Genomic DNA, 22,697 nt, shown 5'->3' on the forward strand with positions numbered 1-22,697 from the left:
ATTTTTAAAGCAATTGGTATAATATAGTTGTGAAATTACAGAGCTCCTTTGATTTGACCTAAAAAAAAAGTTCTTTATTAACAAATATATTGATGCACTAAGATTGTAAGTGACTTGCTCAAATTCAAAGAGCTATTTGTTAAAAAAATGTGTACTGTAACTGGATCTTTTGAATTCGTGGTCTTTTGCTGACTTCTAGGATATTTCTGAATAAAATGAAAGTTCTTATTTTTTATTTAATTGCTCCATTTTGCAGATGAAGAAAGTTCTCCTTCTGATCACAGCCATCTTGGCAGTGGCTGTCGGTTTCCCAGTAAGTATCCATTTGTACATTCCAAAATATTTATGTACAGACATGTACTGAATATTTCTGTCAACCAGGAACCTCATACACAAGGGTGGTCCCATAAGATTATAACAGAGCTACCAAGTGCAGTGGCTTATGCCTGTAATCCCTGTAATTTAGGAGGTCAAGGCAGGAGAATCACTTGAGCCCACAAGTTCAAGACCAGCCCGGGCAACATAGCAAGCTCCCATCTCTTAAGAAAAAAAAAAAAAGATTATAATGAAGCTGAAAAACTCCAACCACCTAATGACATTGTAGCCATCATAATGTCATAGGGCAATGCATTAAGTCATGTGTTTTATGTGTTTGTGGTGATACTGGTATAAACAAACCTACTCTCTGCCAGTCATATAAGAGTAGAGCACAAAAAATTATACACAGTGCATAATATACTGATAATAAACAACTATGTTACTGGCTTGTGTATTTATTGTACTATGCTTTTATCATTATTATAGAGTTTATTCCTTCTACTATGTTTTTACAGTTAACTGTAAAACAGCCTCAGGCAGGTTGTTCAGGATGTATTCCATAAGAAAGCATTATTGTCATAGGAGATGATAGTTCCATGTGTGTTACTGCCCCTGAAGACCTTCCAGTAGGACAAGATGTGAAGGTGGAAAACAGTGATATTAATGATCCTGCCCCTGAGTAGGCCTAGGCTAATGTATATGTTTGTGTCTCAGTTTTAAGTAAAGTAGTTTAAAAGTAAAAAAGAAAGAGTAAAAAGCATATAAAGAGTGAAAGTATTTTTGTACAGCTGTGAAATTGGTTTGTTTTAAGCTAAGTGTTATTACAAAAGAGTTAAAGTAAAATAGTTATAGTAAGGCTAAGGTTAATTTATTATCAAAGGAAGAAAAATATGCTTTCGTAAGTTTAGTGTAGCATAAGTGTACGGTGTTTACAAAGTCCACAGGAGTAAACATTAATGTCCTAGACCTTCACATTCACTCACCACTCACTTACTAACTCACACAGAGCAACTTCTAAAAGGTTTATTTATGGTAAATAACCTATACATGCGTACCATTTTCCATCTTTTATACTGTATTTTTTACCATACCTTTTCTTTTTTTTTTTTTGAGACGGAGTTTCACTCTTGATACCCAGGCTGGAGCGCAATGGCGCGATCTCGGCTCACCGCAATCTCCGCCTCCTGGGTTCAGGCAATTCTCCTGCCTCAGCCTCCTGAGTAGCTGGGATTACAGGCACGCGCCACCGTGCCCAGCTAATTTTTTGTATTAGTAGAGACGGGGTTTCACCATGTTGACCAGGATGGTCTCGATCTCTTGACCTCGTGATCCACCCGCCTCGGCCTCCCAAAGTGCTGGGATTACAGGCTTGAGCCACCGCGCCCGGCCAGCCATACCTTTTCTATGTTAGATTTTTTTATATGCAAATACTTACCATTGTGTTACAACTGCTTACAGTATTCAGGATAGTAATATGCCATACAGTTTTGTAGTCTAGGAGCAAGAGACTATACTATATAGCCTAGGTATGTAGTAGGCTATAACATCTAGGCTTGTGTAAGTGTACTCTGTGATGTTTGCATGATGGAATGGCTGAACTACACATTTCTCAAACTTATCTCTGTTGTTAGGCAATGCATGACTGTATATTTTGTCTTGATTCATAAATCTTAAGGGTTTTTTCTACTACACATACTGTATTCTGTAAGAATACCTAACACCTGCCCTTTTATCATTATATTCCAGAAAATATTATAAGTCATATACCGTTTAGTGCATAATTCAGTTCCACATATCCTTGGTGTAGTGGTGAGTTTGAGCCATTTAAGAATACATATTAAGACTTTTCAGGAAAATTATTTCTACATTTTCTAGAGTAAGTCTGGATATTTTTTAAATGGTTATTATGAAACAATATTAGTTAATACATTGTCAAATTATTTTCCTCGTGTGTGTATATATATTTACTTGTGTGTTTTCATAAACATGAGTTTAATTAATTTCACTATTTTACCTTTAGGTCTCTGAAGACCAGGACCGAGAAAAAAGAAGTGTAAGTTACTTTTTCTCTTTTTTACATGCAAGTTTTACATGTGAAATATTCATAACTGTTGTTAAAGATATTCATTTATCTACACCTCCCAAACAGTGGAGAGATTCCTAGAGAGCTCTTGGTATTAGCACTCAACTGAGGTTTAGACTTCAGGGATTTGAGCTGTGCTCATAGAAAGGGAATTATCTCCACATCTCGTGTCATGGTAAGAATTGGATTGAAATCTTAATTGCTCTGTGATTATTTGGGTTACAATATTTTTTACTAGATTTATCTAGACTAACAAAAGCTCATAACTGCTCAGGCCTCCACTTTGCCTTAGCTCTATAAAACCCATTTCAAAGAAAGTAAAAAATGAAACCCGAGCATTAAGAGATGTAGGCCAGCTTCGATGATCCTCCCAGTGGCAAATTCGCTCATGGATTATTTGGGTCTAAACAATTATCTAAAATTATTTAACAAAAAGAAAATAAAATTTGAAGAGGGAAAGCCTTGTTTAAAGATTTGTTTTTATTTATGGAAATCTTAGTATCTGGAAAGCATGATTTTATCGCAAAAACTACAAACAGAGAGTTAAGAATATCAAAAGTAATAGAGATAGGAATAGATAATTGAGAGGGAAAGCAGGAAGAAAGAACTGAGATACTGAAAGAGAGAGGTTGTTTCCAACATGTGGTTTTGGTAAAGACCTTGTATGAAGGCAAAGGGAGACATTTTATGGCACCTCAACACCACATTCATCTTGGCCTCGTAGGTAAACGAACTGATTGCCAGAAAATATTTAGCTTTAAGTGGAAAGATACAGGAACATGAGTATCTCTAAATAATTTTTAAATGATGCAAATTAATCAACTCTCTGTCCATAGTACACACAGAAAGAATAAAGAATTTTATAGCTTCTAAAATCTCTTCCTAAAAATGAAGTCCCATTATTTAAAAAGCAAAACTGTTTTATTTCTCTTCTTTGTAAAAAGTAAACTAAACCCTTTAATTTCTTTCTTTCAACAGATCAGTGACAGTGATGAAGGGTTTTTAGTGTTCCCTTACCCATTTTTCCCATTTCCATTTCAAAGATACCAAAGATATCCATGGCTTAGATATAATTTTCCTGTTCCAGTAAGTGAGTCTCTTCTTACAACTCCGCTTCCTGACGAAAAATTAAACAAGAAGGAAAAGTCAGAATAAAATTGAAGATGAAATATATGGTAAGTACACATAGTTACAATCATAGTTTAAGTTTGCAGTTTGGAATTCATAATTTCAAGGGGAAAAAATGCTAGCAATGTCCCCAGTTGGCCCCTTTCAGTTTCAATTTGTTTTAATGTTTTTCTCTGATAGATACTGTCCTGTGTGCCCACTCAGAGATACATACGTGCCCTTCTATGATCTAATCAGCATAGTGCTTTAAATCCCTCCTTTGTTGTGATGTAACAGAAACAATCCCTATGTTATTAAAATATTGTTTACAAAGTATCTGTAACACTTTATGCTATTGTCAATAACTGCATTTTGGACTGACTCAGAGTAACCAAGGTTGAGATCATAGTAGATGAAGTTGGCCTAGAGTTTAAAATAGATTTCAGCTTAGTCCTTAGAGAATCATGTAATTTTTCTAATACTAAAACTCCAAATTTAGCTCTCGAGCATCACATTATAGTAAAATTTTAAAGGCTTCATGCTTCACCTATAACAGTGACCCCTATCATTTCATCATACCAAAAACAAAGTGGATGGTGTGTCAATTAATAGATAAATTGAGGGGAGATTGTCTATACTGAAGATTAAATTGGAACCCAGAGGACCGTTTAAGGGAAAAAAATCCTTCAGCTAATATTTATCACTAAAGACCTTTGCTTTCTTTTTACATCTACTCAATGTTCTTGAGCAGATGGTTTCCCAGTCTTTGAACTAAATATATTTTAAAGCCAATATTTGCCATTAAAATGCAGAAAATGTACATGTTTTTGAGAAAATGATCCAATGCAACTCATAACTATATGTTTGTTATTTATTTCAGGTCACCTAAAATTAAATGTGAGCCACTTTCCTGAAGAATCAAAATTCCTATTAACAAAAGAAAAACAAATGTAATTGAAATAGCACACAGCATTCTCTAGTCAATATCTTTAGTGGTCTTGTTTAATAAACATGAAAGCAAAGATCTTGGTTTCTTAATTTCCACAAATTCCATAATAAACACTCAATTTGTTTTCACTCTTCAGCAATCCACTGGAGAAGGAAGAGGTAGCAGGTGCTTATAAAAATAAACTGTCCTACAGCATATGACAAAAGTCATCTGACAAGATGCTACTTGCACAATAAGCCTTTCATTGGGTCACAGTGACTGCCTTTGTCTCCACAAGTTGGTTATCAGGAAATTAGAAAAATTCTCTTTGAATAAAGATTATGTTTCTCCACCATAAGTTTAAATTGTTCATAGCTAAGACCCTTAGCACCAATAATGGAAATTCTGCCACCATTCATCCATAGCTGGCTACAAATCAAGGTCAGCCTAATGAGCCACTTGGCACTTGAGCAGGGAAATTGCTGTCTCCCTCGGTCACTTTTAGGGATTAGGGGTACCTCAAACATCTAAATATTTATTGGTATTAAAGTCAGTGATCCAAAGTAAAATATGTGAAAGACAGCAAGAAAACCAAACAGTCATCAGTATAATTTGGTAAATTAATTTTATAGGCATTGTTTCCTAACCTTACAGCTGACAGATTGGAGGCTACTGCATGACCAGGGAGAGGCAGTCATGGTAAAATAAGAGAGAGGGACAGAGAGAACAAAGACAATCAGAGCCCTGAAGAAGGGCCAAAGACAAATGGCTGCTCTGAAATTTGGAAGAGCCAGCTGTGCAAGTAATCTATTGTGCCACTAATCTACTATCTAATCTAATCTAGCCCACTTTTTTGTTTCATTAAGAATCTGACATCTCTCCTTAACTCTCAGATTAGATCTTTTATTTTATCTGCTTCATTTGATGTCATTATAATTTTCTGAAGAAAAAAAACTCTTGTCATTTACTTTTAACTACTAGATTCATTTCTATTAAAATTCATCAGCTATCTCCTTCACCCAGTGGATCTGGACATCATTCTTGAATACTATAGGCAATTATAAAACAACAGGAACTATTTGTGTATTTACACACAGAAAATACAGTAAAAATGCGGTATAAAAAATTTTAAAAATGGTACAACTGTATAGGGTACTTACCGTGAATGGAGCCTGGAGGCCTGGAAGTTGCTCTGAGTGGGTCAGTGAGTGGTGATTAAATGTGAAGGCCCAGGACATTACTGTACACTACTGTAAACCTTATAAATTCTGTACACTTAGGCTACACTAAACTTATGAAACCATATTTTTCTTTCTTCAATAATAAAGATGCAAAATTATCTTTAGAATATAAAGATACAGAAAAGATACAAATTTATCTTTTTATAGTCTTATTCTATAAGTTTTTCTCTACTGTTAAATATATATACTTTTTTTACTTTTAAACTTTTTTGTTTAAAACCAAGACACAAACATATATATTAGCCTAGGCCTACAAGGGGCCAGGATCATCAAGACATTCCTAGCAATAGGAGTTTTCAGCTCCATTATAATCTTATGAGATCACCCTCGTAGACAGTCAGGCATTGATCAAGACATTGTTACACAGCACATGACTATACTTATTTTTTTGTCAACTATTGTGCTAAATATTGGAGATTTGGAAAAAAGATTCTCTTTAATGATCTTACAGGTTAGATAGGGGAGATAAATATATACAAAATTTCAAGAAATGTAATAAATGCTCCAAAAAATTACAGAGCTTTTTGCTCCAAAGCAGTGGAGAAACCAGCTGCCTACACAAATTAGGAAAGGTCCCACAGGTGACTTTGAGTTGAACATTAATGGATAAATAGATTATTAACAGGGAAACAGGCACAAATTAAATGCCCAATAAATATTTACTAGATAAGCTCTACACTCAAATTGGTATTTTATTTGTTGCATTTTTTGTTTTTAATTTTATTTAAAATTGGTATTTTGAATGATGTTTATTTTCACTGGACAAAGATAAAAGAGCAAAAGATGAGAGTAAAATACTTCAGAATATATTTCTAATAAATACATAAAATTCTATTAATCTTAGGAACAACCTCTAACTGAGAAGCAAAAGATAAAATAAACATCTTAATAATATTCTTGTTCACTAAATAACATTTCTATCAACTTTTCATGCAGATACAGAGTGAATATAGCCTGATGAGTTATTTTCTTATGAAAACAGCTAATATATCTAGGAGATAGTATTTATTTAGAGTTCTATGTCAATTCAATAATGCACAGGCAGAGTTGAAACTCTGGTCAAAGCTGTGGGCATCAAACCAAGAGAGCTGAAGGCAACTAACAACAATAGAGCAAGGTGAATAGCAAGGCATGGACCACCTATTAGATCCTCCTCACGGTCACTTAAGAAAGCTTCTAGTTTTCCCTCGAGGATCCAAGACTTTAGCATGGAAATCAAATAAGAGCAGAGGGACACACTGATTTCTAATTGCGGTCACTAAATGAGAGCCCAGCTACAGACCAGCCTCCCCAACATTCAGGGGAAGGTCAGTTCTAATACACTCACAGTAAAACAGAGCCCAAAAAAATCTATCCCTCATCCATATGTGCTAGCTCTTCTATGAAGTAAGTTAGAATTTAAGGGGAAACATATTATGCCTGCGCACTTTAGGAGCTCTTCTTAACTAGGTTCTGGCCTCATCTAGAGAAAAGTAGTAATTCCAAAACTTTGATCTGCATAAAAATATTATTTAGTTGCTTATCTGTAATTCAGATTTCTAGGAATATTCCTGCTTGACAATGTTGACTTTGTATTGTTGGGTTAGGCAGGAATTTGCAACTTAAACAAGTAGCACAGATAGTTAATCATTTGCTCAACAAATTTTTCTCTAATATGTGCTAGGCATAGGTTTAGAGACTGGGACCATTATTTTCTAGTGGAAAAAGGCAGAAAATCGTAAATAAACACAATAAGTTTTTAAAAATTTTTATATTGTAATATATTATGAGGAAAATAAAAGGTTAAATAATAAAGTGATGAAGAAGAAGTGACTATTTAGACAAAGTGACAAGGAAAGCTTCTCTGAAATGAAGACATTTGAGGTGAATCCCGAATAGTACAGGGGACATTACTGAGAATTGAGGTAAGAACATTCCAGGCAGCATGAATATAAGTGGAAGTTCCTGATATAGGAAGGAGTTTGGCACATTCTAGGAACAGAAAGGTCACTGAAACCAGCACACAGTGAGAGAAAAAGTGGTAGAAGTTAAGGTAAGATGAATAAAGAGAAACCAAATTATTTAGAAACAGTCCTTGGTAAAAAAGTTTGAATGTATTCTAAGTGCATAGGAATCCATTGAGAATTTAAACAGAAGAATAATCATGTCAGATATATGTTAAAAGTAACATTTTTATAACTGTGAAAAAAAATGATTATAGGGTGATAAGAGTGAAAATAAAGAGAAAAAGGGAAATACAAGGACGATTCCAGGTATAACATGCCAGTGCTGAGACTGAAGCAACAAAGTTCAGATTAGGAAGTGGTGTCAGATTTGGGGTGTTTGTTAAGACAGAATTAATGATTCTTTTAACAGGTTGTTGTGTGGAGGACAGAAAAGATAACCTATAGGAGTCACTAGATGGCCCTTGAGCCACTAGTAGTATCACGGTACTGTTCATTAAAGGATAAAAGAGACTAGTGGAGAACTAGTTGAGAAACAAGGTATGTTTGGATATAAAATATTCTGTTTTGTTCATGATCATTTGGAGATGTCTATTTTACATGCAAATAGAGATGTTAAAATAGCTATTGGATACTTGAATCTAGAGTTCAGTGAAGGCAATTGCCTATTGATGATACTTAAGGTTATAGGAATTTAGTATGTCAACTAGAAAGATATTAAAGATAGAGGGAGAAAAGATAGAGGGGTGGTGGATGTTGAAAGAATTTTTAAATGTTCTCCTAAATTTAGAGTTTGAGGAAAATAAGAAGAACCAAAATGGAAATTAAAAGCAGCTTTAAGTGACTTGAGGGAATTAAAAAAAAAGAAGAAAAAGTCAAAAAGTTTTACCTGTCAGAAAAACTAATCACCACGCCAAGAGTTGCTAAAATGTTGAGTGGGAAGGGTATCTAGCAGCTACCATTGGATTTGGCTACACAGAGATCATCATTGATCTGGCTGTTTATTTTGAATGGTGACAAGAATGAAATAAACATAGGACAGGATTATAGGGGGTCTTGGGATCATGTTGGAGAAATAACACTTTACATAAATTTATTATCCTTTGTATTTTTAAATCTGTGTATTTTTAATGGCTTCAGAAATCCTTGGAACCTAAATCTTACTGAGGAATAAATTTATGTGTGCACTAGTGCTAAAGTCATAATAACACTCACTGTAGGCTCCAGATGACATCAAATGTCTCCTCACAATCTCAAAATAGTCTTTTTATAAGTGTTCAGGAGAAAGCACTATCTTCTTAAATCATCTCTACAAACAAGGGTTGTGGCTGTACTACCAAAAGAGCTTTGTTTCTAATACAAACAGTTTGTATATGTATTGCTTAATAGAATTGGTTATAGGAGAGTAAAATTTTGATATTCCAGTTTGCTATAGTTTGTTGACTATTTTTAAGAGCATTTTATGGTATTTTTTCCATGGTTTTCACATATAGCAAAGACTTTTGAAGCATACAAATTTCTACTTTAAAATATCAATATTCTGGTACGGTAATAATCCTATAGAAAGCTGTGTTAGTCATTTACATTGCAACTGCTGTCACAAACATTATTGTACTTCAAGAATAAACTAGTGTTGAGATCAGCCTGGTACAAATGAAGTGACTGAGAAATAAAATGAGACAGAAAAAATAAAACTACATGCCTGTAAATACCATCAAAGGAAGAGAAAACAGAGATGAAGTACATTTCAAATGTGAGAAACATTAACAGAATAACAAGAGGTTATCACTATTAAAAGAGTGTATATGAGTCAATAATCATTATGCAACTTATTACAAAATATTTTTGTTTACAATGCTTAAAATGTGAACTTATGTAACCACAATAGCCTCTTACCCAGTCCCAGTGTGTGAATGGTGGTGTGAATACACACTGATTATCAGGACTTAAATCAAGGGAAGTTGCAGCTGGACTGAGAAGCCCTGCTGGTTCTCATCCCATAATCTAGGGATGTTCTAGAATCAGGCCATGCCCTCTATTGATGGATGTATAACTAGATAAGGTATTGTGGATTCATTCCAGATTATAAGCACTCTCAGTTTGGAGACCTTGTTCAGCACCATTGAAGCTTCCTTGGAGATTTCAGAGCATGTGAGTTCTGATCTTCCTTTGCTTTTCTTTGGAAAACACAAGAGCATTGGATAGCTCCATTATAGAATTCACCTAGTTTATCTACTCCAGTCACTCAAAACACTGTCACTAAGATTGCCTTAGATCAATAGATATGGGAAATATTCAATGTTAACAGTAATCAAGTAAATTTTAGACTATGAGCTCCACAAGAGCAGAGATGTTTGCCTGCTTTGGTTACTAATTTATCTCTACTACCTGAAACAGTATCTAAAATAAGGTATGTGCTCAAATAATAATGTCCAGTACCTGAAACAACGTATATGCTCAAAGAATAATGTCTAATTTTGCAAAGCCCCACAAAAGCTACATTATTGTTTGAAGTAAATGGGTGATCCCATGGTAAACATGTTTTTATCTTGGTGGGAGAAAAGATTACTAGCAATGTCAGATGTTCTTAAAATATATTTTGCTGTGAAAACAGTGTTGTAAATTAAGTAATTCAATACTCAACTGAAAATAATTATCACTCTTATGATTCTAAATCAATGGCTGAGAAATTACTATATGAAATAGAACACCTTCAGAATTTGGGGAATGACCAGATCATAATCTTTCAACCATGGACCCTGACAATCAAAGGAAAACACTGTGACTAAATAGTTCAGATAGAATGGCTGGTATTATTACCGTAGCAATTTTAAATTCTGTCATCTCTTTTTGAACCGCAGAAACCAATTATTCTGAGAAACAGAGAATCTCATTTTACTCTGTCCAATCCAAATAAGTATTCTAGGATTTAGAATAGTGTTCCTAACTTTCTAAGACATGCAATAGTTCTAAGAAACAGACAGGAGTATAGACATTACTACGATGCTGATATTATTTCTTGTTTGTGTTCTGGCCATTCTACATTGATTCCTGTAAATTCCTCAATCTGATCAGGCTTTCACAACCAAAATGAAGTCACAGTTAACATTATTTATTGAGAAAAGCAAGTAAAATAAAATATTATTTCCTGAATTATCTAAGCAAAATTTGTGTTGAGCTATTTTATTCACAAAATATTGTGTTGAGCTATTTTATGCCAAAATATTCACAATGTCAGTGGATTTGTGATTTATGCTCTAAGTCAAAATGACTTTCCTTAAAACAGAACAATTATCTCCAATTCAATAATTTAATATTGTTTATTCAAAATGGTTCACCTATATTGTTGAAATTTAAAAATCTTTTAAAAAGCTTATTCATAAAAGGATAATAAATCAATAAGTATTTAGTCAATGCATATGGGAGAAAATACTCTGCCGCTCAATGCAAATGGTTCCCCACTTTATATTGATTAAAATGTTTCATATAGGGGTTTAACTTATAAGGAGGTGCTCCTGAGTATGTGTGAGATGACCAATTTTCTAATTTTTAAAAAATCAATAATTGTAATTCTGGAAGGAAGAAGACCAATCACAGCCCATAGCAGATGTAGTATCACTCAAAATCTAGGTTCTTAAACTAAAAGAAACAATTAAAATGTGAAAGTATTGTGGCTAGCTATTTTTCATTTCAAGAGCAGTTTTCAGTTCAAATAGGATTAGTTGATTAACAATTCTATTAATATTTTAAAAATTATTCTATATTTCTTTATAAGACATAAAAAGATCCATTCTTTAAAAAGATATGAATAATCTTTTTGCAAGCTTTATGAGTGATGACTCTACATCCTTCTCTGCATTTCATTAACTAAGATTGACCCAAAGGTGACCCTGCTGTCATCAAATCTTTCCTTTCTGTCATCATCCTATTGGGTAAAAAGTGGGAGGGAAATAGAATAATGTGACTCAAGGAACTAATACCCTTTAACTGGTCTTCAGTTGTTTATCTTGGTCTTCTCAACAGCTGACAGGCCAACTCAACCTACTGCCAAGCAAGACCTGACTGGCACGAGGAAAGGTAATGCTACTGAAACACCTGGAGAAAGTGATCCTTTTCACAGTAGTTAGTGGGGACATCACCACAGTTATTTCAGAATCATATTTTCTTCCTTTTAGTCTTTATTATTAAGCTTGAATATGACCTAGCATCACTTGAAAGTTAAATTTTACACTAAACCTAAGTTCTGGGTGGTGTTATGATCAAATTTATTTTTGACTTTACTTTGGGTTCCAGTCAAGTTCTGATACCAGCTAAATCATAGTAGATATTGTGAATTCTAAATAAGAAAGTGTTTAATGCATTACTACAGATAAATGTCGAAAGTTAACTCCTCAGGAAGTTGGACTCATGATAATCGCAATTTATCCCTTAATTATTTTTAAATTTTATTTCTATAAAAGTCATAATTTTATTTATTATGGAATAATTATTTTTCAAAAACATGTCTTTCAAGTATTCATGAAAGCTGGACAATTCTACCATTTCACAAATTATTTCTTTTTACCAAGTAATGAGAGCAAATGCAAGTACTTATTGATATAAGTACCTGATAAGTAAAGTATGGTCTTATCTCTGTGATTTTTTTTTGTGTGTTTTTGCCAAAAAGAAATTATGGTCATTTTATGGAATATTTTCTTTTGTTTTCATATCATTTCACTGTGTGAAGTGATAAGGGGTATGTGATTCATCATACCAACACTTTTAGTCTATAATCCTAAAAGATCACTAGCAAGAGAAGCATTAATAAGAAACTCCATCCCACTCAGAGAAATATGACTTTGCTTAGATTTTCAAATTGATTCCAAATGAGTTCCATCTAATGGAAATTCAATGACATCATACAGGCAGTTTTGAAGTCACTTTAGTAGACAGCCTTCTTAATAATTATTGTTGCCTGAGAATCAGATGCTAATAGAGTCTGGTGTACCTTCCATCCCCTACCTGAGGATTTAATTCTGTGAATCTCTTTTGTAAAGCTCAAGTTTAGTGATTCAAGTTTATATGAGTATGCGAATAATAATAGCTGCAACAAGATGAAGTTAGTAGTTACTTCCTAAATATAATATATACTTAAATATAAAAAGTTTAGGGTACCATATATTATTGTTGTCTAAAAAGATACTTCATTAAAAATCAAATAAGCAGGTATGACACTGTATATACTCTTTTAGAAAAATAAGGCTAACTTATTTCTTTAAACATTTTAGTCAAAGCCACTGTAATTGTCATCACTATACTTCTTATTAAAACAATAAAGTTAATTATATCAGTTCTAATTTCTGGAGAAATATAAAGAGAACAGTTTCATAACCCTCCACTTTCCATTCCATCCTACATACTTCTGTGTTGGATTGATCATAGAATTATAGAATTTTAGAAATCTCTAAGTTTCTTACATTTTTTATGGGTAAGAAAATGTAAAGCCCAGGCAAAGGATATCACTTAATCAAAGTTACACAGGTAGAGATAAGGCCTGGTCTAGAATTCAGTCTTCCAAAAATATATAGTCGTATCACTCTTTAGTCTGAAAACACTGAATTGTTTTCTGTTGTTTATAAAGCCATGCCTAGCTTTGCAACCAGTCATTAACTTAAACATGTCTACTTTCTCCTCTAAACTTTCCTTCTAATCTTTTATTTTTCTTCTCATACAAGATTCCAATCAAAATGTTCATGGCTGTTCTCAAGACTTTCTCCTCTACTTGACATATCTCCCTCCCTATTAAACCCTGCATAGGCAAGCTTCACCTATACGTCATTTTTTCATGCAAAGACTGCTGCTTCTCTTAACTGAAACTTTCAATTAGTAGAAAATTACTTTTGTGGCATTTTCCACTATTTTTCCTCTTACAGTTATTTGTATATGTTTCAACACTCTTCCTAAAATTGATGCTACTAATTGGCAAGGCCTGTATCACCTTGATATCACCTTGATAATCTCAACATTTGACATAGTAATAATTTAGTAATTCTGTTAATATTATCAAAAATTAAATTCAAAAAAAATTATTTTTTATTATACTTTTAGTTTTGGGGTACATGTGCAGAACATGCAGGTTTGTTAAATAGGTATATAGGTGCCTTGGTGGTTTGCTGCATCCATTTCCCCCATCATCTACATTAGGTATTTCTCCTAATGTTATCCCTCCCCAGTCCACCCACCCCCTATTATCCCTCCCCTCACCTCCCCACCCCCAACAGGGCCCTGTGTGTAATGTTCCCCTCCCTGTGTCCATGTGTTCTCATTGTTCAACACCACTTATGAGTGAGAACACTCGGTGTTTGGTTTTCTGTTCTTGAGTCAGCTTGCTGAGAATGATGGTTTTCAGCTTCATCCATGTCCCTGCTCCAAGTTTGGGTTTTTACATACTTTGCTAAAATAAATTTTCCACATTGGCTAAATCTACCTGTAAATCTGACTTTTTATCTTAATCAAAGCAAATATGACATTCAAGTCACTCCTAAATTTCTAGTAACAAATCCTTTAAAATTAATTTTTTAAAATGTATCTTTAGGTGCAATAATGAAGAGTTTTCTTCTAGTTGTGAATGTCCTGGCACTATCCCTGCCTTTTTTGGTAAGTTAATTTCATCTAACCAGTTTTATTGACTTTAAGAAAATTTTATTTAAGGACTCTAACTATGCAAATTTCTAAATACAGTTATATTTCATAGAATAAAATATCTACATATTTGTTACATTTTTAAGATTAATTTTTTAACATTTATTTCTATTATAAAATCCAAATCATGTTCTTTTGGATATCCATTTAGTTCTGTGAATTAAGAAATCACACTTAATCATGTATAGGAAACTTGTAAAATTCTCATACTATAGAGAAAATACTTTCTGGGGGAAAAACAATACTGAAAACATTTTAAAACTGTAAATGCATTAAAGATAATCCAGAAAGAATAAATATGGAAATCACAGTCTTGGATCAGAAATTATTTGAATTAAGTTCCTACCTCACCCAGACTCCAGTCTCTTTATGGAAACAAAATTTTTCAAAGATCAACTTTGGTAAAGTCATTTCACAAGTTTTAAAGACGTTGATACTTCTGTCTTTAATATTCAAATAATTATGTTTTGTTCTACTCTTCCTCAATATGTCATTTGACTGACCCCTTTCCAGGGACCCCTGGCATTATGTTGAATTATATGTAAAGTTTTAAGGCTACTGGACCTAGAAAGGTTCTGCTTCTTTTCTCTTTAATTTTTTGACTTGTTTTTATTGTTGTTACGGCTATTGCCTCTTTATATTTTCATGTTCATCTGGGGATTCTAGGTACTGACAAAGGAGGGAAGCATAAATAATGGTATATGTCCTCCTCCTATATTACAAAATATTGGAGCACACCAGTCCTTGCTCTGTGAATATCTATAATATTTATTTATTATAAGTTTAGACTTGCTTTTAAGTTAACATCTATTAAATAATTCTATTATCTGCATGTTGTGTTTGTGTATAATATGTCTATTAATTCAATTCTTAGAATCAAAATTACCTTTTAAAACTTGAGTTCTGGCCGGTCACCATGGCTCAGGCCTGTAATCCCAGCACTTTGGGAGGCCGAGGCAGGCAGATCACAAGGTTAAGAGATCAAGACCATCCTGGCCAACATAGTGAGACCCCCATCTCTACTAAAAATACAAAAAAATTAGCTGGACATGGTAGTGTGTGCCTGTAATCACAGCTACTCAGGAGCCAGAGGCAGGAGAATCGCTTAAACCTAAGAGGCAGAGGGTTGCAGTGAGCCGAGATCATGCCACTGCACTCCAGCCTGGCGACAGAGTGAAACTCCGTCTCAAAAAACAAAAAAAACAAAACAAACTTTGAATTCCATAACTCAAATACTCTATGGTCACCTGAACATTTAGAATTTAGGTTTCCTCTTTGAGTAACAGGGCTTGAAGTTTAAATCAGAAAATGATCTACAACTCCCTGCTGCAAGCAACCTCTTTCCTGAGCTACCTGAGCCAGATTTGTCCCTCAAACATTCCTTCCCATTTTCCCAAAGGTTTCAGGCCTCAGAGACAGGAACAAATAATACAGAAAAAAAAATAGAGTTTATTGATTTTATCATTCTGTCTTATGAGTAGTCAAAATTATACAAATTAAAACATCAATGTGATACCATGTTGTATGTGCTCTTTTATCCCTTCCCCCAGAATAAAAATAGTTAGATAAAATTTTTACTAGCAATTCTGCACTAAACTGCATAAACACGAAGCCTATTGGTGGCATCATAATTTGGCACTATTCTGTACCACAATTTGATCATTTCTATTCAAGCATCACTGAAGAATCTCATTTGTGAAAAATCATTTTATGGAATCAATGAAAATTATTTTAAAAGGCTATTCGTATACAGATGTCATTCATCTTTCTGTTTAAAATTAAATTTTTATCTTAAATAGATAAGAAATAAACATTTCATGACATAATCATTGATTAGTTATCAACTATAAAAATCTAAGTATGAAACCTATGATAGAAATGAAAAAATAATAGGAAATATCACACTTCTTATAAAAATGCAGGATACTTTTTAGACAAGCATATACCAGGAATTCCTAACATAGGTTGATATTACATTAATGTATCTAGGTTGTCAGAATTTTTGAAGTAAACTTTCTATAATATTCATATTACTTCTTTTTTGAGGGGAGGGGACAGAGTCTTGCTCTGTCACCCAGGCTGGAGTACAGTGATGCGATCTCTGGTCACAACAATCTCCGCTTCCCGGGTTCAAGAAATTCTCCTGCCTCAGTCTCCTGAGTAGCTGGGATTACAGGCATGCACCACTATGCCCAGCTAATTTTTGTATTTTTAGTAGAGGCAGGGTTTCACCAAGTTGACCAGGCTGGTCTTGAACCCCTGACCTTAGATGATCCGCCCACCTCTACCTCTCAAAGTGCTGGGATTACAGGGCAAGCCACTGTGCCCAGCCTCATATTTACTTCTTCATGTTTTAAACTAATGATTTAATGTATTTAGAGAACAGCAAGACTTTGTCTCTAAGCAAAAAACTTTATTACCTTCTCAAATTTCTGATTTTCTGTACTCACACTTTCCAAAAGGTTTCTAGAGTCATTTTATACCCAAGGAATATATGTGAAATATCCTAAACCAGAACTGTCAATTCAAAAATATTTAATATTATACCTCCTTTCAAGAGTTTCTAAAAGCTTTGGAGTTTTTAGAGTTTTATAAATACATGTCCATAAAAATTATTTTCTCACTCCTGATTCTCTAAATATGTTACAATCTAAAACTAAGAAAAGCACTATAAAAACAAATGAAAGATGGTTTTAAAAACACTATTATTTATATGTTAAGGTTATGCAAGAGGCAGTATTTTAAATCTTCTAAGTAAACCTTACGAATCATCTTAGTATGAGAGCAGAGAAAGAAAAAAAGGCTCAATGCTCCTCTAATTTTTAACAAGTATATTTAATAAAAACTGAATATAAACTGTTCATATTTTTGATTTAAGCAAATTGTGTATTTGTTGGCAAGGGGGTCAGATGACTAGATTTTTCCAACAGTGACTTTTTCATTCTAGGTGGTGATATTTAAAGACAATCTAAACATGACGTTTATTATTACTAATCAGTTAGATTACTGTTGCTTCATGAGTGGTCCATAGGCCTCATAGATAAATTATGAAAAATGTTTTAAAAAATAAAATATATATATATTTTATCTTTAACACAAAAAGATAAAATATATTTTCTTTTTTGTTTTGTTTTGTTTTGTTTTTTCATTATTTCTTCTTCTGGAACTCCCCAGGCTGCAGAGACTCAAAACCAGGAACAACAAGCAGTAAGTCTATTTGAATTATTTCTATTAGAGGCATGAACTACAATATATTCTACAAAGGTCAATCTTATTAAAAATGCCTTCAGACTAAAACCTAAATATTTCATCTCCATAAAATAACCTAATAATATTTGCAAAAAAATGATTTCAGCAACAGGTGATATGAATCACATTGATGTTTATCTGAAAATTTTGTTTTCTTATGTAACCCAAGCCATGTATCTTTGGTTTTCATGTATATTTAGCAATATAAAAAAATTATTTCAGCATTTCATATTGGAAGATAATGAAAACATAAGTAAAGCTTAACATTTCCCTTTTCCACTTTTTAAGACAAGAAAGAATCCTTCTCTGACCCCTCTTTGAATACTTCTCATACATCTATATTTACTCCCCCTTTTGTTTCTCAAATATGTTTGAATACATTTAAATATGTCTCCTTTTAGGAGAAATCTTTGCTTTGTAGTATAGTTTTGTTGATTTATTTCTATTCATATGGAAAGGTCTACTGACAAATTTTTATGATACATTTTTAAACAGAGACACATAGATACGGAAAATATCTAATCTCTTGTGAAGATAATTAAACCAAAAAAAATCTAAAATAGAATCTCTCCACATCACATTATACTACTATTCTGCTATAATTAGTTTAGGAAAAAACAAATGTGCTCTTGGGCTAATTTTTAAATGAATAAAATGTGTGATCAATTACAAATATGTGGTAAGAATACATACGTGTGTGTGCCATTTTGTGTGTGTCTGCATATGGTGCTTGTGCATAACAAGTCAAAGTTCTCAATGAGACTTTTCTCTGTGTTGTACCTATAATATCCAACATATAGGATCACTTTCCACATATGCCAAGCTCTGGGCAATACGGTTTACATTATGAATTTACTCATATAATTTCCTTGAAACAAATACTATATTTATATTATCAAAATAATATTTTATAATATTGAAAATCATAAAGTGCAAAGGCAATGTACAAATCAACATCTTATAAAATAATATTGTTGCTGGGTTCCCTACTTCTAATATCTTACTCAATGGTAAATACTATATTATTTCAAATAATGTGGATTTAAGATATTTCCACATTTGTGTCTATAATAATAATATTCTGCATAATTTATTCCTTTTGCAGTGCCGTGAGAATGATGAAAGACCATTCTATCAGAAAATAGTTCCATATATCCCAATATATTATGTGCCGAATAGCTATCCTTATTATAGAACCAATTGGTACCAAAATAGACCAGCTATAGCAATTAATACTCCATATGTGTCTCCCCCATATTATCCAAACTCAGTTAGGCCACATGCCCAAGTTCCTCAGTGGCAATATCTGCCAAATGTCAACCCACCCACCATGGTACATCGCCCAAAACTACATCCATCATTTATTGCCGTCCCCCCAAAGAAAATTCAGGATAAAATAATCATACCTACCATCAATGCCATCACTACTGTTGAGCCTACACCAACTCCTGCCACTGTAACAACGGTGAAGAGGGTAGTCACTCCAGAAGCTTCCTCAGAGTCCATCATCACAAGCACCCCTGAGACAACCACAGTCTCAGTTACTACACCTACGGTATAAAAACACTAAGGAAATATCAATGAAGACAACACAGGTAAATAAACAATAAATAAAATGAATAATTCTGACAAGAAGCATAGATTGATCAATACAACCATAAATTCTAAAACAGTAGAAATGGATAAACTGAGTATGTTACAGAACCAGGCAAAAAGGGTACTTACAATTTTACCTTGGTAAAACCATAGCATTGATACACCAGATTCTGTTCCAACTAGAAATTTAAAGTAATTTTATTTGACAAAATGAAGATAATGGCAACTTTATTAACAAACTTTTTTCTCACAATTGGGACACTCCTAGAACGTAATAGTTTTATTTCATCCTTATTCACACACAAACTATGACAGTAGAGCAAAACAGTAACACTTTCATGATTTTTATTTCAAAAATAATTTTTAGAAAAAGTTATATAGAATATGTTTAAGTACATTTTAATTCTGTAACAATTCTCTTGCACTCTCATTGTAGTATGAACAGAGTGAAAGGCAATGATATATTTTCTATGCATTCCTTTATTTCAGACCATTTCTGAAATAATTCCTGAAGTTAAGCCTCTCAAATTTCTCCTATTTAAGATAAACCCATGGAAGAATTATAATGCTTAACTTGAAAAAACACATAAATATTAAAAGGATGCTTTCAGAACACTGAATGTGGTGCAAAATGTTACTATTTATTACTTAGACCAATGGATAATGGCAGAGTCTAAAATAATCTGAAACTTATGAGAAGAATTTAAATAAAGAGAAGGATTAATAAAGTAGAAAATATCCAGAGTGTAAAACAATTTGAGGAGAAAGTTACAAAATTTTGAGTTTCTTTGCAACAAATATTTTCAATCCATAAGATGTCTACATGTTTTATGACCTAAAATACCAGACAATGGTCTGTGATATGATGGGACTGCCATTAGCCCAGGGAAGGTTGCTTCTTTCATCTTCTTGCTTAAAGACCATAAACTGGTCATTACTTTCTCTGAACTTTCATTTTCTCATAATTCTGGTTGCTATGAGACTCAAGTGAGAATGCATATGTGAAAGAATTTTTTTTTTTTTTTTTTTTTTGAAACTGATCAATCTGTAAAATGTCATGTATTAGAAAAGATAAAGTAAAATTAATAAATATTAACATTTAATTTTAACCAATATCCTAAGTCTTCACTAAATAAGAACCATACATAATTATGTCTATTGATTCCCATAGTAACCATATGATATTATTCCTATCTCAAAATCAGGAATTAAAAACCAGTAAGACTGAGGATGTTAAGTCAATTATCACAGCTAGAAAGTGCAAAATGAGAGGCAAACCAAACTTGTTTAATTTCAGATAGTGGGGCTTAATTACTATGTCATCTATTTTTATGTGGCTTGTCTAACTTGCCAAAAAACAGGGAAAATACACTGTGATTTCCTTAGACTAGCATATGTGTAAATTGTGTTATTTAGTTGCTTTTCAACAGAATCTGTTAAGAAAAAGAGAATAAGAGGTGGTTAAACAGTTGGCTTATTATATTTTGGAGAACAAAATAAGAAAATTAATAAAGACAATATGTAAGCAAGTTATTTAATATATAGTTACATATTTTACTGATTCAAAATATAAAGAAACATGCAAAACACAGTTTTTTCATAAATATTACATAATGTCTATTATTTTCAGTTTACTATATACCAATTTTAAATATTTAATCTGATTAACTTCTTGGATACAGACATAAAAGAAAAATTATGGACACTAAATAAATATATATCTTGAGAACTGTTAACATACTATGAATACACTTCTAAAATCTCCTTATTTTTGTAGGACTTGCTGAAACCAAATGACTACTTCACACTCTCCTTCAGCCATCTGTCTGCCTTCAGTCAACAGAAAATGTGATGTTCACAGATTCCGCTCTTCTCTCCTTATATTTTACATTTATGCCACATTCAATATTTTGATTCTTGCACAATAAAACCAACTGATTGCAACTTATTCTTTGAGAGGAGTTTGTAAAGGTAGCTTAGGGATCTCCGAAACCTTGAAATCCTTTGGCAAATTTAGTGTGAGTTAGAGTACACAAATTTACCTGAAGGCAGAGTTCATAGTTTCATCAGCTCCTCAAACTGGTTCATGGTCTGACACTAAAGATTTCTCCTCTAGGATGACAGTGGGACCAGAGGAGAGCTAAGTCATAGTGTTCCAATCCAGGGGACCACAGAGTGACTCTTGAGAGCCATGGGAACTCTAGAGTTAGCATTAAATTTAAGTGCCTAAATGTATTGCTAACGTTAGTCTGAATTATTCCTAAGAGCTAATTCTGGGCACAAGCAAACTACAAATGTCCACAACTACAAACACAGATACATTGCAAAACTACAGATGTTGCCAGAGACTCTAGACATGCATGACCAGATTTCCCCACTCTGGAAGCCACAGTTTCACATCTGTTCAAACACACACACACATACACACATATCGCACACCAGAAAGCTTCTGGAATTAAGGTATTTTGGTCTGGAAAAATTAATGAACAAAGTCCAAGGATATGACAGAATTGTTTTCTTAAATATTGCAAAGAAAATCAGGTCACTTTCATGCTTCATCTATATTTAACACATCATGTCAGAAAAAATAAAAATCACTCAGCCCTTACAAAATGTTTACTGGTCACCTATCTAATCTTCTGCTGTAACACCCAACAGATGTGCTATTATTAGGAGTGATTTACAGTTTTTTACCTTCTCTCTCACTCAAATGGAGAATCTAGAATAGAGACATGGAAGGAACATGACATTGCTAGCCCTCATTTGCTATGATCATTAATGATATTACTAATTTCTTGAAAAACAAAGTAAATATGTGGAAGAGGCAAAATTTACATCATAAAATCTTATCACCTATTTTATAAGGTATTATAAGAATTGTGATGATACAAACAATAATAATATCTGATAACAATAAGCAATCAGCAGTTATAAAGTACATATTATTTGCCAGTCAATCTTCTATTTGATTAAATATATTTACTCATTTAATATGTAGTCATGAGCTACATATATTTATTCTTGTTGTTATTAGAAAAGAAAGAGAAATGATGTAATTTTCCCCATGTGAGGCTGAGATTTGAACTCAAAGTTTTGCTTTAAAGTCCATGCTCTTTAAAAACTGACACATGGACCAATGGAACAGAATTAAAAACCCATAAATAAAACTGAACATCTGCAGTCAACTAATTTTCAGCAAGGACACAAAGAAGACACAATAGTAAAAGTATAGTTTTCTTAACAAATGGAGCTGGGAAAACTGGATATCACATGCAAAAGAATGATATTAGACCCATATCTTACACCATACATACAAACCCACTCAAAATACACACAAAAGGCCTCAATGTAAGACCTGAAACTGGCCGGGTGTGGTGGCTCACGCCTGTAATCCCAGCACTTTGGGAGGCTGAGGCGAGTGGATCACAAGTTCAGGAGTTCGAGACCGGCCTGACCAACATGGTGAAACCTCGTCTCTACTAAAAATACAAAAATTAGCTGGGTGTGGTGGCACACACCTGTAATCCCAGCTACTCAGGAGACTGAGGCAG

At 33.2% G+C, this 22,697-nt stretch overlaps 2 protein-coding genes and 1 long non-coding RNA gene across 4 annotated transcripts in view; 2 read left to right on the forward strand and 1 right to left on the reverse strand.

Annotated features, from left to right (window-relative positions):
- The first annotated feature begins 256 nt into the window (after positions 1-256).
- FDCSP (follicular dendritic cell secreted protein) lies at positions 257-4,405 on the forward strand. Its single transcript, XM_064364378.1, has 4 exons — positions 257-313; positions 2,339-2,371; positions 3,380-3,576; positions 4,389-4,405. Exons 1-3 carry the CDS (start codon positions 257-259, stop codon positions 3,554-3,556), a joined length of 267 nt encoding a protein of 88 aa, XP_064220448.1. The 3' UTR covers positions 3,557-3,576; positions 4,389-4,405.
- LOC135269901 (uncharacterized) overlaps positions 3,312-22,697 on the reverse strand; it is a 113,525-nt gene continuing 94,139 nt past the window's right edge. Inside the window, exons 2-3 of the long non-coding RNA XR_010338155.1 lie at positions 18,961-19,100; positions 3,312-3,518 (exon numbers count right to left, since the gene is read on the reverse strand). This is a non-coding gene — a long non-coding RNA (uncharacterized LOC135269901). The remainder of the gene's footprint in view (positions 3,519-18,960; positions 19,101-22,697) is intronic.
- Positions 7,635-21,092, forward strand: CSN3 (casein kappa). 2 transcript variants are annotated; one of them, XM_064364365.1, is made up of 6 exons: positions 7,635-7,709; positions 11,644-11,697; positions 14,195-14,256; positions 17,476-17,508; positions 18,656-19,145; positions 20,924-21,092. In XM_064364365.1, exons 3-5 carry the CDS (start codon positions 14,203-14,205, stop codon positions 19,109-19,111), a joined length of 543 nt encoding a protein of 180 aa, XP_064220435.1. In that variant the 5' UTR covers positions 7,635-7,709; positions 11,644-11,697; positions 14,195-14,202; the 3' UTR covers positions 19,112-19,145; positions 20,924-21,092. The 2 variants fall into 2 exon arrangements, with proteins under 2 accessions (XP_064220435.1, XP_012328827.3); XM_012473404.3 differs by lacking the exon at positions 7,635-7,709 and having other exon boundaries at positions 11,630-11,697.

The sequence above is a fragment of the Aotus nancymaae genome, unplaced genomic scaffold, assembly GCF_030222135.1.
Source record: "Aotus nancymaae isolate 86718 unplaced genomic scaffold, 86718_ANA_hifiasm-v0.15.2.pri h1tg000006l, whole genome shotgun sequence".
Lineage (NCBI taxonomy): Eukaryota > Metazoa > Chordata > Mammalia > Primates > Aotidae > Aotus > Aotus nancymaae.

Coding starts and splice junctions, on each gene's coding strand:
- FDCSP (XM_064364378.1), top strand. CDS start 257: ATGAAGAAAGTTCTCCTTCTGATCACAGCCATCTTGGCAGTGGCTGTC. Junction 314..2,338: donor CAGTGGCTGTCGGTTTCCCA/GTAAGTATCCAT, acceptor TTTTACCTTTAG/GTCTCTGAAGACCAGGACCG. Junction 2,372..3,379: donor AGGACCGAGAAAAAAGAAGT/GTAAGTTACTTT, acceptor TTCTTTCAACAG/ATCAGTGACAGTGATGAAGG.
- CSN3 (XM_064364365.1), top strand. CDS start 14,203: ATGAAGAGTTTTCTTCTAGTTGTGAATGTCCTGGCACTATCCCTGCCT. Junction 14,257..17,475: donor CACTATCCCTGCCTTTTTTG/GTAAGTTAATTT, acceptor GGAACTCCCCAG/GCTGCAGAGACTCAAAACCA. Junction 17,509..18,655: donor AAAACCAGGAACAACAAGCA/GTAAGTCTATTT, acceptor TTCCTTTTGCAG/TGCCGTGAGAATGATGAAAG.